The sequence below is a fragment of the Pteropus alecto genome, unplaced genomic scaffold, assembly GCF_000325575.1.
Source record: "Pteropus alecto unplaced genomic scaffold, ASM32557v1 scaffold20, whole genome shotgun sequence".
Lineage (NCBI taxonomy): Eukaryota > Metazoa > Chordata > Mammalia > Chiroptera > Pteropodidae > Pteropus > Pteropus alecto.
This window is the reverse complement of record NW_006436298.1, coordinates 12,280,614-12,297,181: the sequence shown is the minus strand read 5'-3', so window position 1 is coordinate 12,297,181 and position 16,568 is coordinate 12,280,614. Positions and strand designations below refer to the sequence as shown.

Sequence of the window (16,568 nt, the reverse complement as noted above, 5' to 3'; positions counted from 1 at the left end):
GAGCCTCATTTTTAACTGTGAGCCCAAAGACTAGAGTGGGGATCGCTCTACTCTGTTTCCAAGAAATGAGGGACAGGATGGAGCTGGAAATGAAAGGTTAGCAGTGGGTTCTCCACCCCAGTTTAAAAAAAAAAAAAAAAAAAGATGAGAAGATGGAGCCAGTCTAGTCCAGGTCTTTTGACCATGGCCCTGGACCCAAGGGCAATCCCCTAGCCCCTGGTCTACTTAGCTCTGTGATCAGACGTGACCTTCTCTTCTGCCTCTGTACTTGGCATTCCTTATAAGCTACCGAGTATCCCCGCCTCCCGTCCAAACAGAGGCATAGATCCTGGAGAGCCACTTGCTCCAATAGGAGCCCCTGGTCTGGGGGAAGGTGATAAAAGGTGGTCATGTGCCTGAAATGACTGACTTTGGGAGCTGAAAGTAACAGTGCTTATCTGCAGATCCTCCCCTCTCACCTTGTACCTGAGACATTCGAAGCCTGAATAGTTAAGGGAGCAACGCATGGTCACATGCCAGTTACCCGAGAACCCATGTTTTCCCTGCTTCTTATCTGGTGTTTTCTTTTGCCACCTGTGACTTTGCCACATGACAAACTTCAGTCTGTAGAGAGTTACTGATACTAGAAGGTGATTTTGTGTGTGTGTGGCCATGTAGAGACAGCCTTTCAAGAACAGAAAAATAAATGTTAACCACTATGAAAATAATAGTAATAATTCCTGCCACCTATTGAGTACTTACATTTATACCTATGCACTGATTTTGTAATCCTGTAACACCTTGTATGGTAAATACTTTGATCACCCTCATTCAGGGAAGTGAAGTTCATTGTCCAAAGATAAGAGCTAGTTAACAGTTTAGCAGGGTGATAGCGCCGAAATAGATTCTTGCTCCATTTTATATTCCTTCTGCTACTACAGGACTCCTTTGACATGAAGGAAATTGGTATTTGAAAGTGAGACTAATTACCCACATGCCAGATGGGCCCTAGAGCAGGAAGTTCTAAATGGCAGAATGAATGCAGGAGGTGTGACCTCAGAAGCGGCTGTGTTGACGTGGGGCGAGAGGCTGGACCCTGTTCCAGGAAGGGTGGTCTACATGCATGGAGTACTTACCATGTGCCAAGCACTGTTCTAAGCTTAAATATTTTAGCTTAATTGATCTTCACAACAACCTATGTGGCCGACTCTATTAGTACACCATTTTACAGACACAGGGACTGAGGTACAGAGGCACATCTGTGCCCTAGGAAATGGTAGAACCAGGATTCAGATCCAGACAGTCTGGCTCCAGAATGAATCACTCCCCCATGCTGCGTTTCTGGATGAGCTCACAGGTCCTGAAGGGTGGAGCAGTGGGTGTTGTAGCAACCTGCAGAGGGTGGCTGTTGAGTTCCCCCTTATCCTGTGGGTAAGCCTGAGAGACCTTCCCCAAAACATTGTCTGGCCCATATTTTATGCCGGGACCCAGAATTGTCAGCCACCCTATTCATGGGGGAGTTTGGCACTTGAGATGGAGAAAAAGACTTTCTCTCCCATATGTGGGTGTCTTCTTATGAGGCTTGCAGTAATCAGGGCTGTGGGAAGTGGTTTGCTGTAATAAAGTCTGTTAGTTCTAACCACCTCAGAGAAATGTGTCAGCACCCTAGGGACCTTCCTTTTTATTACCTAACCAAAACACAGTCTATTTTTTCCCCTTCATTGATCCACCAGATTCTCTCGCCTAGTACCCCACTTTGGCCTGGTGCATGCTGGGGAGGACGGAGGCAGGAGCCTGCTGCGTTCTTGAAGTTCACAGCACTGGATGTCATAAATCAGGACAGTCTTCCTCTTTGCCCAACTTGTTTAGTAGCCCTGACAGCTGAGAAGCTGGGGAATGGGTTTGAGGGTGTCTCTTCCGAAAGAGGAGAACCTAAAGCCATTTCTTCTCCCAGCCTTCCCAGGGCCTTCATTTTTGTTTTTAAGTGGCTTGGTCTTCTGACACATACTCACTTCTTGCGAGACATCCAGTTGAACTTTATGTCTGTTCTCTATGCCTCACTATTGTTAGAAGCTGTAACAATAAATCTCTGTTTCCAGAAAGAGAGTATTGGGTCATGAACAAGTACAGGGGTTCAGCCTTCCAGAACATCTTGAACTTTGAGTCTGCCCTGACTTCATCTAGGCTGCATTGAGGAAAGCTCACTGGGCCTCCTCCTCCCTCCTGTGACATTCCCGAATCATTAGGGCAGTCCTAATGATGCAGGCCAAGGCTGTTGCCTGCATTTAAGGACTGTTCTGAATTTGCAAGTACCTGAAATTACTGGCAATTTTGTATGTTGAATTTGCTTTTCCTCAAAGAGTGTGTATCCCTTTTGGGAGCGACACCTAAGCTTATCTGTTTTCAAAACCCGGTTTGAATCCTCGATATCTGGGGGAATTCCTCTAGTCAATAGATGAAGAAACTTTTGAACCTGTCTACGATTTTGAATTTGGCATTCTCATTAGGGAGAGCTGAAAACCACTGGGTAGCTTGATGCTTGATCTCTGGCCCTGTGAATCACTGAGATGGACAGTGCTTAATGAACTACGTATAGATGTAGGGTACAAATCTGTCTTGCTGATTTATTAGATATTCAAAAAACCTAACATTATAAATATGTCTATGTGGATATATGTCTGTGTGTGCAGTCCTGATTACACAGTAATTCATTGGTCTTAAATATATGAGCAAAATAAGGCACTAGGCAGATAAGAGTTTTCAATACATAAATAACGTTATAAAAGGCCATGTTTGTGAACATCCACCTTGTACATTTTATTCTTTATTGCTTGTGTGTTTGATACATAAAGCGTTAGGCTTTCAGGAAATGTGTACTGTGGATACACAGGACAGGGTGGTTCAGACTATAGGGCTGCAGGTTTATCTTTATTTGTGAAAAGCTGGCATCAATATGAGTAAAGTTAAACAAATAAAACCCAGTGAGCTTGAACATTTCAGTGATGCTCTTAGAAATATGAATATAGCTTACAATAGACTTTGGCCCTTTAGTTTAAATTGTTCAAACACTTACTGTAATGTTACTTCTACTTACAGTATTGGCTAGAAACAGAAGTGACCTCAGTGAGAATATAGAAGTTTTTAAAAAAAAATGTGAGCAATGACTAGCATTGTCTTGATCCCTGGGTAAATCTCAGATTAGGCTCTTGGTTTTTAAGGATATGGGCCTCCATTATTAGGCCCAGTTCATGGATAATGTAGCGGATAATTAGAAATGTATCACTTTGCTGAGGGCTTTGCAAACAAATCTAATGGTGGCTGGTACCTTGTGATGTGCTTGGAGTGTCTGTTTTAATGGGATCCCAGGCGAAGGTCGCTGCTGTGAGCTGTGCCTGCCCTATGCCCTCCAGGAAGCTCTTGGGCTGGAGTTTTGCTGGCAGTTGGGAATTCCCCTTCTCTGTGAGTCACGCAGCTGGCCTGTCGCCCTGGCCACTCTAAGATGAGGTTTCTGCTGCTCACACGTGTCACCTCGTTAATGGCTGCTTGGAACCTTGGTCCTAAGGTCCAGCTTAAACATTAACCACTCCTGTTTTCTTCTGCCAGTAGCATTAATGGGGTCAGGTTTTCAGGGCCAGGGAGGTGAGAGGAAAGAAAAACTTTTTTTTTTCTTTTTGCCATTTTTAAAGTACCCGTGACTAGTTCCAGATTAACTAACACTTTTGTTTAGTACTAATTAGTGAGTTTATAAAATAATACCATCTTGTTTTGTTTTTTTTTTTAAAGACTTGGTTCAAAAGGAGGCGATACCTAATTTAAAATAACGTCAAATAAAGCTCACAGCTCTCTTCCTGTACTTGGTAGAAGCAGACTTCCTAGTTGCATCCTAACTGGTGGCTGGAGCTACCCCAGGGGTGGAAGAAACAGAAGCAGAGAAAGGCAGCTGCAAGTGAGTCAGGACTGTTCGGTAACAGACCCCAGGGAAGTGCCTGGCGTGGGAAGTGATTATTCAGGCTGCCACTTTCAGGGTCACTTCTGATATTCTCATTTACTCAAAGGAGAATTTTTCTTCTTTTGTAGTACTTGCATTTACGGACCCTAAAATAAATATATTACGCGAGCAAAATCTTTATGATAGAAACTTACCTTGTTGAATTGTACAGTGAATGCTTCTGAGATAGTTGCCAGGCTTTAATGTGCGTCACTAGATGGCTTTGATTATCGTTTAATTTTAATAAGTTCCCTTGCCGTGTATATGGTAGGGGATGGTGAAATTGAATTTAACACGACACCAAAGAGAGGATGGGCAGGCCCTCTCACTCCCCCGGGAGCTCTAGCCCTTGAAGCAGGTAGTGCTGTGCCCCTAAAATCTCAGCATTGGCAACAACAGAGGTTTGGTTTTCGCTCACACTGCATATCCATCGAGGGTCAGCTGTGCCTCTGCTTCATATTGTCAGGTACGTTGGCCGATGAAGAGGTCTCTGGGATTTCTCTGATTTCATGGGAGAAGGAAGAGAGCTGGACAACAAAGCGTTAGCTCAGAAGCTCTTCTCAGAAGTTGCACATGTCACTTCTGTTACATTGTATTGGCTGAAGCAAGTCCTGTGGTCAGGCCTAATGTCAATGCGGCGGAAAATATGACCCTCCTCCAAGGAGAGAATATTTGAAAGAATAATACAGTCGTCACAAGAGCTTTCTCAGAAGCTTCTAGTCAGGAAGGGATTCTTGTTCTAGTTGATTCTTGGGGTTTGGGGTGTTTTATGGGTTTGCGAGAGACTCAGAAATAACAGTTGGCATAATCCTCCATTTATCATGTTTGGGCTTTCTTAAGCCGTTAGAAGGGAACCTGACTCATGGCATTGTATCTTGTGAACAGGCAGTTATTCTTTCTGCCTCTGTATAGAAGAGACTAGAAAGCCTGCAGTTGCCGTAAGAATGAACATCAGTGCTCCCCAGCGCTGAGAGAGGCTGCCCAGCTGTCCACTTAGATGAGCCAGAGCCCATCCTCTGAGGGTTATTTATTCCCAGAGTTGAGTCACTTAAACAGGGCATTTGGAATCTCCCCTCCATGACACCAAGGAGTTCATAGAGAAGGAAATTACGTATCTTGATTTTTATGTATAAGTTCTTTGTTTTCCACCCTTTCTTTTCTCCATTGAAACTCTGCTTTCTTATGGATCCTGAAAAGACTAATGAAGCTCACTGTGACTTATATTTTGCCTGAGTCACAGGATTCATTATGAATGTAAAAAATAACTTATTTAAAATTATATAAAACCGTGACATTAAAAGGCAACTCTTTGAGTCCTTATTCCATTTAAATAAAGGGAAAAAAATTTTCGGTCACAATATGTGTAGGGCCCAGGCATCTTGCCTCTGGCTCATAGGACCTGAGCTAAATCAAACTTTAGCATCTACCTTGGAAGTTCTTTCTTCAGTCCCTCTTGTCCGACAGAAACAAAGATACGAAAAGAAAGACTTGCCTACTAGGGATTTTTAGATGACGACATTTGTAAAAGGAAAAAAGTTATGTGTAAGTGGGCTTGAGAAATTTTAAAGAATGGCTTAGTATTTAGAAAATAGGGCCAGACAAGGGGACCTGCTCTCTGGCTCCTGTTGCCTCAGGATGGGAGTGTAAAAATGAGCCCTCCAGAAAAGGTGCCCAGAAAGCAGATTGATTGGATATAGGAGGAGTTGGAATAGGTATCAAGAAAGAAATATATGACTGGCCAGGACCAGTGAATTAAAGAACAAACTTGACAATGAGCAGGAGCTCCCCGGGTTCTCCAGGCCCAGAGAAAAGGCTCGCTCAGGTCTGGAGAGCGGGGCCCTTGCTGCCGTGGGGCGGCGGGGAGGAGGGGGGCGGAGAGCTGAGCTGGGGTCAGGTAGTAGCCAGAATGCCTGAAATTATGTAGGTCACCTTGGTAAGTTCCTTGAGTTTCCCTGATAGTTGGAGTGGCCAAGGCCACCTGAGCATGTACTGAGTGGCTAGCCCAACTCTGGGGGAGGGGATGTGAGAGAAATAAAGGCCATGTGGCCAAACTTGCAGTTTTGTGAGGCAAAGTCAAAGACCCTCAGGTAGAGGTAAAGAAAGTTAACAGCAAATGAACTCCCAGTCTCAATAACCAGGGAGCCCCTTTTTGCCATTCCCAGAATAGAGATTGCTGAAAACAAAAGCCGACTTCAGTCTGTGATCCACAGAAACTGCTGAGACCCCAGGAGAGGCAGGGTGAAGGTCCTGTCAGCTTTGACAAGTTGGATTCTACATCCTGTCAGCCTGCTATCTTGGACATATAGATTACCATGGACCTTAAGAAAAAATTCAGGAAAACAACTAAAAATGTATTTACCTTAGTAAATACTATGAATGTCCATCCAGGACATTCATTGACTTATTGAGTAGAATAGACCTTGTTAAAATGTGACGGTTTTAGAAGTCTGTTTTAAGTTGTACTGACACATGTAAAAACTGCCCTCTGCAGGAAGCCTCCATAGCAGGGTTCTCACCCTTGAAGCTGCTGACATTGCTTTGTCATTGGGGGCTGGCTGGGCACAGCAGGTGAGCAGCCGCCTCGGCCTCTAACCAGTAGATACCAGTAGCCCCACACCCCAATTCCCCAAGATGTGGCATCCTGAATGTCTCCAGACATTGCCAGATGTCCCCTTGGAGGGGTGGGGGGAGGAGCAAAGTGACCCCTGGTTGAGAACCACAGCATGAGAGTTTTCCGGGGAGAGTCAGGGGTGGGATGGAGGGGTTTATCACCAGGATCGAGGAAAGGATGTTGGCAATAAGCAGGAGGTGTTGAGCATGTTGAGACTGTAGCTCAAAGAACAATATAACAATTACTGCATGTGGACCCTCTTCTTGAATATGGCCAAGATGTCTGCATTTCCGTAGTCACTATATTTTAGGGAGCGGCCAGGGCAAATGAGAGTTTGCAAAACCTACTTTGGTAGATGATTTTTTGAAAAAGTCGTGCAAGGTGCTGAGCTTTCGGTACCAGCCCTGCCCCTAAAGCTACTTCTGTGCTCTGAAGAGAAGGTCCTGAGTGTATGGGGCTCCTTCCTGCCCTGCAAGGATTGTTGGACGACACATGAGCTGGAGGAACAGCTGGTTTCCCTGCAGAATCACTGGTCCCTGTGACTTACGTAGCTCCGGGAGCTGTGCCAAGGACAGGTGGTCTGGCTCTGCCCTAAGGAGCTGGGCCACACTCCTCGCCTCCTCTCTTGGGTCTCTCCCTCCCCAGCACCGAGGAACTACTCTGGCAGACCAGTCTCACAGAATGTGAGGCTTCCTTCCTCCTGACTCTCAGAGGTCACTTTGAATCTCCTGGCAACTGTGAATGCAGTTTCTGGCAATACCTCCAGAAAGTTTGATTCAGTGTGTGGGGACCTGGAACTTATGCTTTTTTAAACAGATGGCTTAGGTGTCCCCCTGCCAGGGGATGGGGGGTGGTCCAGGGACCACACTTTAAGCAGCAGTACTCTAGAGGGTCTTTCCAATGTTTGGAAAGCAGCAGCACATACAGTCTCCCACCTAATGCTCTTATCATTCCATAAGACATGGGATGGAGGTACATTAAGGCACCTTTGTGTGACTCGTATAAATATCTGAGGGAGACGGAGATAATGAAAATAGGTATAGGTATCAGCCAAGGATCTGCCAGTGACAGAGAAGCAAAATACATTCTTCTAAGAAGTGTATTGATTATTTGAGCCAGATAGGTCAATGTAGTAAATTTATTATTAACAATAGGAGTTGATGTTTTTGGGTTACTGAACCACAAATATTTTAAGCTGATCATGTGATAACAATTTATAATAGCTAATGTATGTTGAGCACAATGAATTGGAAGCTATGCCGATTGTTTTATATACACTTTCTCCTTTAATCCCCATGGCAGCCCTTTGTGAGGAAGATGCTGTTAGCTTTATTTTGCAGATGAGGAAACTGAGGCTGGCAGAGGTTAAATATTAATAGCCTAAGGACTCACAACTGTTTAGTGGCAGAGCTGAGATTAGATCCCAGGTCTGTTTACAGAGCTCTTAAAACACTCCATCCCAGTTTGCACTGGTTAGTGCCCTTTTGCCAACATGGCGTTGCCCAGTGCCTAATGCTCCCTCCAGACTGGCTGAGGTAGAGAGCAAGGCTAGAGAGAAGCATCAGCAGCCCAGGTTGGTCTTTCTGAAAAGGAGGGCTCTGAAGTTAGAGGAGGGATGGCCCTTCCTTCTTGTTACACAAATTTTTCCTTACCATGATAATCTGCCTTCCCTTGGTTCGAGTAAATCATCCCAGGAAGGGCCATCTCTCTTGAAGATGTAGCTCTCTCCCTAGGTCTGCTGGTCTTTGTGCGTTTTCATAAGTTATATATAGAATGTTCCATTTCAAAGAAACAGCAAACCTTTCTTAGAAGTAAAATCCGTTTGGTAAAGGACTCCTTTAGCTTCTAGGGGCGGCATCTCTCAGAACAGGGCTTCTCAATGGTGGCATCAGAATTCACCCATAGAGCTCTTCAGAAAACAGCCTCCTAGCCACTTCCTCATAATTAGGATTCTTTAGGACCAGAGAAGACCCTGTGCATGTTCTGTGTGTTTCTCCCCTCCTCTACACACACATGCACACGCAGCATATGTATACATGTATCTGTATGTGTAAAATTATTCCGAGGTGCAGCCCCAGTCACATTCCTCCCAAATATGATGCAATAGAAATTACATAGCATCATCTACCAAGAATTCTCACCCAAAATATTTAAGCTGGATCTAACTTAGCCTTTAGATTTAACCTCCAGTTTCTATAACATAGAGGACAGCGAACAATTTTAAATGGCCTCATGAGGAAATAGACAAATCCAGATTGTTGGATGTCCCATAGGACAACCGGCCTGGTAGCTTCAAAAAAAGTCAGCGTGAAGAAGGAAAATGTGGGCAGGGCGGGAGTAGGTTAGGGTTGGAAGGACTGTTTTCGACTAAAAGAAACTAAAGACATAATTAAATGCAATGCATGAGCCTTGATTGAGTCACCGTCTCAAGACAACAGCTCTAAAGAATGGGGCAGGGTAGGGAAATCTGAGTGTGGACTAGGCTTTGGATATAAGGGAATTACTGTCAGTTTTCTTGGGTGTGCTCATTTTATTGTGGTTATGTAGGAAAATGTCCTTATTTGTAGGAGGTGTATGCTAAAATATTTAGAGGTGAAATGTCAAGACATCTGCGACTCATCTTCGAACAGTCCAGAGGGGGTGGGTGGGGAAAGTCTGTGTATGGGTATTAGTGTGAGTGAGTATACCATAGAGCGACAGAACAAATATGGCAAAATGCTAACAGATATTCAATCTGGGTGTTCATTGTCTATTTTAAACTTTTATGTATGTTTGCAAATTTTCATAACATTGAAAAACAGGTGCCAAGGACAGGTGGTCTGGCTCTGGTCTCCCCAGCAAGCTGCTGAGCAAAATGGTCCATGGCAAGTAAGCAAAGTAGTGTTCTTCAGAACTGTGTTTGTCATGGCCTCATTCGTGGGCTTTGCAGCTATTGTAATGATGGACAGTATTGGCTTTTGATGCAGCTTTGATTCAAGTCCGTTCAGTTTGCCTCCACCTTTCTAGGTAGATGTGAACTTGGCTCCTGGGTTTCTGTTATGGAATCTCCTAGCCAGCTGGCACTGGGTGGCTCTGCCTGACATGCCCTTTCTTCCTTTCTCACTGACAGCAGGAAGCTGCCAAAGATAGGGAAAGGTGAAGTTGCTAATCCAGTCCAACTCTGTGCAGCACCTTCACCCTTCCTTAAATATCAGGGATCTGTGGAGAGCATGTAAATGACCAACCCCCACGGACCAACCATTTATCTGTATTCTGACTATAGGATTACTCTAGATTTCTACAGCATTTTTTTTTTTTTTTTAAATTTCTTTCTAAGAGGCTTGACTATGAGAATCTTTATGCCAATCATAGCATCATTTGCTGACAGTCAGAGGGCCTTCTGGATTATCCACAACAGTCAAGTGTCCTGGAGGGGAAATGTATGTATTGAGTGGCCTGTGGATAGAAGACTTTTATACGGAATGTCAGTGAGGGCCTGGTTTTATTAAGTGAACTTTGGAGAAGTAGGGATTACAGTGAATAGCAGTGGGTACTGTGCTGAGTGAGGAGCTCTGTGGCCAAATCCCTGTGGTTAACAAGATCTATATACAGGATCTATTTCCCCTTTGATGCAAATGTTGTCTCAGCAGGCATCTCTGCACATGGGACATGGCCAAACTGGGACACTTTACAGAGCACACACCACTAAAGAGCCCCCTGCTGCATTTCCAGGTTTTCCCTGAGGATTTTTCTTGGGTCCTCAGTTTTTGTCAGCTTTGTGCATCCTGGCTATTCCTCTTATAGTAGTAATTAGCAGCTTGCTGGGGAGACCAAAGCCTCTTATTTCCCATTTCAGAGAAAAATAAAGGCCTCATTCCAGCCACTCAGGCATGGACATGAGAATCTGGTGTAGTGGATGGGGGATTGTTTTAGCCCAAATAGACAGGGAACTATATTTTCTAATCTTAACTATGTGGGTCCCTAAATCATCCTGCCTTAAATTTGCCATGGACCATTTTGCTAAGCCTGAATGTGCCATCTTTCCTTCTGGAGTTTCACATTCTTGCTCTTCAAAAGTTGCAACCGAATTGCATTTCTGACTTAGAGCAGAGCCTCCTGACCAGGACAGTAGACACTTGGCACATCCAATAAGATCCAGGTCACCTGAGAGGGTAGTAGAGTCCCGAGGTTCTGCAAGAGGAAAAATATGTAGAGGTTTTATATTCACATTGAAAAATTGCCATCAAACGGCAGAAGAGCAGGGATGGAGATCAGCTGGGCATAACAATAAATTAGTTTTCTAATCAAATTGGAAGACTTTGTTGAAGCCTCATTTTCTCCTAACAGGCTGGGCTCTCTAACAGTTGGGTCAGAGTGTTTGTGAGCCTGGAGGGTGGGTGCAGCTTTTCTAGCCTCCAGGCCTCCATATTTTCTTGTTCTCATTCAGAATGGCTGTTTTCATTATAATCTCCTTCAAAGCTCTTTTGTATTGGTAAGTTTTCCTTCAGAAGGCATTTCCATTTGGTAATATTTGGGGAGGGGGTAAGAATGAGTGAGTGAGAGTGGGTTATACTTCTGGCCTAATGTTAATTTATTTTCCACAGTTGAGTTTGGCAGCTGGGCCAGACAGTGGGGAAACAGGAAGTCAGACCAGGACCCCGCCCTGAAAGCCCACCAGGGAAGCTTAGACACCACCAGTGACCTCATCCATCTCGAAATAGCCTGTGCTTAATCTTTTTCTGCATGTAATGGCCAAGTTTCTGTTATCTATTGAGCAACTCCATCAGTTCAACTGCTGTCTGACCAGTGTCATCCATGTCAAGGAGAAGCCTCTGAGGGAAAGGAGTTGGTATTTATTGAATATTTACTATGCCGCACACTGAGCGAAGTACTTTAACAGGTTCCTGCATGTTCGTCACGATACTGTAAGGCCGGGTACCCTTACTGTGGTAGATGAGGAAGCTGAAAGCTGAGGAAGCTGCAGCTCTGAGAAGTCACGTGGTCGCTCAGTGGTGCAGCTGGATTTGGAACTTAGACTTGGTGGATTCCAAAACTCTTGCAGTGGAACATACCACCTCTGCCCTCCGCAGTGTTCCACGCAGCCTCATTACACACACCCTGACAGTTATTAAGAGCCTGTGTTCCTAGTATTATGCTAATTTCACAAAACACCACCTTGTATAACTACGGTAGTATGAGGGTTTTTTTAACATGTTGTGTTTTATGAGACAGTCACCTCTCACTAGGATGTCAGCAGCATGGTGTAGAAACTTGGACACTGGGTTTCCTTATTTCCTCACTTCTCTCTCCATCTTTGATAACTCCTCGCCCCACCCCGCTGCCATGGGTTCTTTGTAGTTCTCAGGGAATTGACAAGACCTAGATTAATACAATCTAATCATTCAGAACAGAGCCATGCGTGCCCAGATATCAGATGTGAGCTGTGCAATTCTTCCTGACCTTGGGGAGAGGGCAGAAAATGGGGCTGCCGACAAGTACTGGGGGCCCTGTTTCAGGGTTCAGGCCCCTCTGAAGGAGGTTTAAGACGTTACAGCAAAGCCCTCTGGTAATGAAGCCATTTGTCCTTGGGAACAGAATGGGTCCTTGTGAGAGTGGGAACAATGAGCATGTTGAGTTCCAGACCAGGGGTGAATGGAAGCCCAGGCAGAGGCACATGTGATTAATGGGGACAGTTCAAGGGATGCATTCTTTATAGGCAAGTGTCTGTTGTCAACAAGTCCACTCAGTGGTAATGATACTTATTTCGATGGTCATTTTTGAATAACTTCCACGAGTGACTAAGTCATGAATTTGAGCTTTTTTCCCTCCTCTTCTTGAGTTTTAGTGTAGTTTATTTTGTCTAAAAATCACCTTCTGAGGAATGTATGAAAAATAAGTTTGGGTAACAATGTTTTATTGTTTTGATAACATTGCTTTTTATATTTTCATTTACCTGTGAAGCAAATATTCTTACGTCGGCTAGTAATCTGATTCCTAGGCAATAAAATTTGATGTTGCTACTCTCTACTGTTAAGCAAAACTTTTGGTGCAAATTTTTCAAAACTTAGCTGGTCTAGTATCAAAACAGCAGGCAAAGAGTCCTGTAAACTTTAAAAAAGCTGTTGGTGGTTCACTGCCACTAATATCTAGATCTGTCAGGATCCCTGTGCTGTTTGACTTTCAAACAGATGATAGAGCCAGAGCTCTTACACAGCAGGGTGCCCCGCGGGTGGGTGCAAGGACTGGCATTGGCCCCTTGCCTCTGTCATGCTGTCTAGAGATAAGGGTAAGCACCACAGCCCGTTTTGAGAGTCTGGGAAAGGAGAACTAGAAACAAAGAAAAGCAGCAAAAGGGCTAAGAACGGCCACGTGCTGGCTAGGGACCAGGGTCTGCTCTAGCGAGGTTCTGTGGGGACCGGAGTGGCAGTCTGGGCAGGAAGGGTGGGCTGTGAGAGCGCAGGGAGTCAGGCTGCGGGACAGAGCTCAGGGAGTCAGGCTGTTGGGTTTGGGGGACCAGCAAGTTTGCCGGCGGCGGCGGCGGCCGCGCTGCAGGGGCGGGGCCTGGCGCTGCTGACCGCCTCCGCCCTTCTCTCCCGTAGGTGAGGCTGGCAGCTGCGCTCCGGAGCTCCGACATGGCAGCATGACAGCCCAGGACGGCGCCGCCAGAGGCTGGGAGAAAGGAGCCCCTGGCTGTGGGAGTGAGTACCCCGAGCAGCAGCGACTTCCTTCTGAAGCCTCCTGAGCTTCCTTCCCCACCGGCTTGTTTTTTTTATTAACTCCGTGGACTCCTCTTTTTCCGCCTTGAACATCAATATGTGTCATGTCATTGTCACCTGTCGCTCGATGCTCTGGACTCTCCTGAGTATTGTAGTGGCCTTTGCAGAGCTCATTGCCTTCATGAGCGCAGACTGGTTGATTGGAAAAGCCAAGACTCGCGGCAGCGTGGAGCCCGATGAGCCCAGCAGCGGCCCCTCGGAGCCCTACCACCCCACCCTGGGCATCTATGCCCGCTGCATCCGCAACCCCGGGGTGCAGCATGTCCCGCGGGAGACGCTTTGCGGGCCCTACGCTGAGAACTTCGGGGAGATTGCCAGCGGCTTCTGGCAGGCCACTGCGATCTTCTTAGCCGTGGGCATCTTCATCCTCTGCATGGTGGCCTTGGTGTCCGTCTTCACCATGTGTGTGCAGAGCATCATGAAGAAAAGTATTTTCAACGTCTGCGGGCTGTTGCAAGGAATTGCAGGTAAGTGCACATGGGAGGGAAGGGGCCTGAGAGCGGGATGGGCTCTGCGTGTGCAGCGCGCAAATATTTACTCCTTTACTGAGGGTTTTGAAGACCACCTTCTGCCTGGCTTTGCGAAGGTATGTTCTCAGCAAGAGGAGCGCGCTGCCCTCACCACTCCGTTTTCCCTGTTTCACTCTCCCGTAATGGAGAGGAGTGTGTTTCTGCTCTCACATGTTCCTCTCCACTGCTTATTTCCTGGGGTTCAAAGTTCTTGGGTTTTGTTGGAGTAACTACTCTTACTCTTTGCTTTTCCCATTAAATTAAAAGCATGCTTTCCATGTAGTGCATCCACTGAGGAGTCAGGTCTCACCTGAGGCAAGCAGTCTGTGCTAAGGAATGTGAGTGCGGGTGTTCATTCAGACCCAGTAAGCCAGTCCTGCCACCCACTCCCAGCCCCATCTCCAGCCGCAGGATGATTTCAGCTTAGGGAGGGGAAGAAGCAAGCTGGGAAGGAATTAGTATCAGCTGCTCTGTGTTTAATAACGTTCTGGTTTAAATTGTTTGTCTCCTGGAGCCTGAGAGAATGTTCTGTGTACTCAGATCAGAAAATACAAACTAACCCTTCCACTTTCTGGGAATGTCTCACTAATGAGCTGGTTAGAAATCTGGAAAGAGAAGTATGAGCTCTTTACAGTGATGGAGAGGAGAAGCTGTGAGCTGCAAGAAAACTTCCAAGGCCATCAGTTCTTTCATAGACTTTCCCATTTGGGTTTGAAAGGTGGACCCTGAACCAAAAGGGCATCTGTCTAGGCTCAGGGGTCTTATACCAGACAGCAAAATAGAGACATAGCAGAGTAAAGACATCCTCAAGAAAGTACAGGAATAGACTCGCTTTGATTTTCAGGAAAAAAATTAACTACTTAAACAATTATAATCAAGGTATTTATTAATCTGAACTCTTAACAGGAGAAACATTAATCCACCTATAACCCTAACTGGAGAGCACAAGTGACTCATCCCTCAGCAAGCCCTAAACCTGCATGCACTGAAGATAAGCACTGAGCCCGGTGTCCAGACCTGTAAAGAAACAGCCAAAATGCATTCACTCGAGTCTGCCTTACAGCAAACTCTTGAGCTCAGCAGGGAAGCTAGCTTCCAAATAACAGATCAAACAACATCCCCCTCCCAACAGCTGACAAGTTAATTTTTTTGTTCCTCAAATGTTTGGGGGGTAGGGGCGTGGTGTATGTGTTGGGAGGCAGATAACAGGCCCAGAGAAATCACAGAAGGACCTGCTCTACCATCCTGCTGTGTTTGCATGAGTGATATACTTCTGATAAATCTCAGGACCCCCGTTTCTTTCTCTGCTAGGATCAGCCATATCATGGGTGACCCAGGCACCCACAGGCACTCACGGAATTTGGGAGGCCAGGATTCTAATTTTCAGCTTTGCTCCTAACTTGCAGTTTCACTTGAGATAAAAACACCATCTCTCTGGACCTTGGCATTCCTCTTCTGAAAAATAGAGAGATTAGAAAGCATGACTTTACCTTAGTTTTTTTTTTTTTTAATCTTAGATTTTTGATTCTGTGAAGCTCACAGTCCCCTTTAAGATTCAATTCTGAAATCTGAAGTTTACCCCCTTCAGCTTGGCATGACACCTCCTGGAAATGATAAATATGATGGGTGTCGTGCCCATTCATCTGGTCAGAAAGATTACCCGACTTGATACCCCTCAGACACACCGTGCCTCGAGCACGTGCGTCTTCAAACTTTTGCTGAGAAATGTTACCAAAGGCTTTTGGAAAAGTCACAATGAACGTGCAGATGAGTGAAAGCCAGCACACGCAATTTGTTAGTCCCAATGAAGAACTCTGGTTGACCAGAGAGGCAGATTTCCCTTACTATGCTGCATTTGCTCATCCTTAATGATTTCATGCCTTTATTATGAGTTTTATCAACACACTTGTATGCAGGTGAAATTCCTGGTTTGTCGTCCCTAGGAATTCTTTTCATCTTGAGAAACTTAGTGTCTTCTAGCAAATCAGTGGCTATTTAAAGTAAGGGGTGGGACATCTTGGGCTGTAATACCACAACCTGTCTTTTACAGTCGTGCCGAAGCAACCTGTAGATACATACCCTTTAGTCTTAAATATGATTTGTATACAGTTTTTAATAAGATGTTTAGTCCAGTAAATTCAATCTCTAAGAATGTGGATTAGCCCAACAAATCTTTTGATGCTGCTATTTGCTATTTCACATAAATGGCAAGAACATTCGTTTTGACACAAAGATTAGTACGTATCTTTGGTATTATTCATACACTCCAGTGAGTTATTCCTGACTTTCTCTTCCCTCCTCCTCTCCCTTTCTCTCCCTCCCCTCCACTCTCTCTTGGCATCAGGCCTCTGGGAAGAAGGGTTGAGGAGAAGGAAGTAGCAGCACACCTCTGGGTGTTAGTCTGTTGGCCACATGTCTCCTCAAAGTTTAGAGTTTATAAAAAAAAATCTTAACTTTCTCCCCCCTCCCATCATTTTTGTTCCCCATGAATACTTATAGCATACAAGTCTGAAATTACTCAAAATTTTAAATTGGCAGGAGGCAGAGATTCTTGTATAGTAAGACTATCTCTGGGGCACACTGATCTAAATGTAAGCACTGAAATACAGGGAAGAAGTGGTTGCTTTTCTCCTTCCAACTGAACAGCCATTCCTCTGAGAAGAAATCCTGGGAAAGAACTAAGCATCAGTCAGCCGACTCCCTCTTAGTGGGGGAAGCAAGTGATC

The 16,568-nt window shown here is 45.2% G+C and overlaps 1 protein-coding gene across 1 annotated transcript in view; it reads left to right on the top strand.

The window, feature by feature from the left end:
* The window catches only part of LHFPL2 (LHFPL tetraspan subfamily member 2), a 141,349-nt gene that overhangs the window by 103,621 nt on the left and 21,160 nt on the right, over nucleotides 1–16,568 (top strand). Inside the window, exon 4 of the mRNA XM_015590522.2 lies at nucleotides 13,157–13,800. Coding sequence (XP_015446008.1) covers nucleotides 13,371–13,800 — 430 coding nt within the window. The 5' untranslated portion in view covers nucleotides 13,157–13,370. The remainder of the gene's footprint in view (nucleotides 1–13,156; nucleotides 13,801–16,568) is intronic.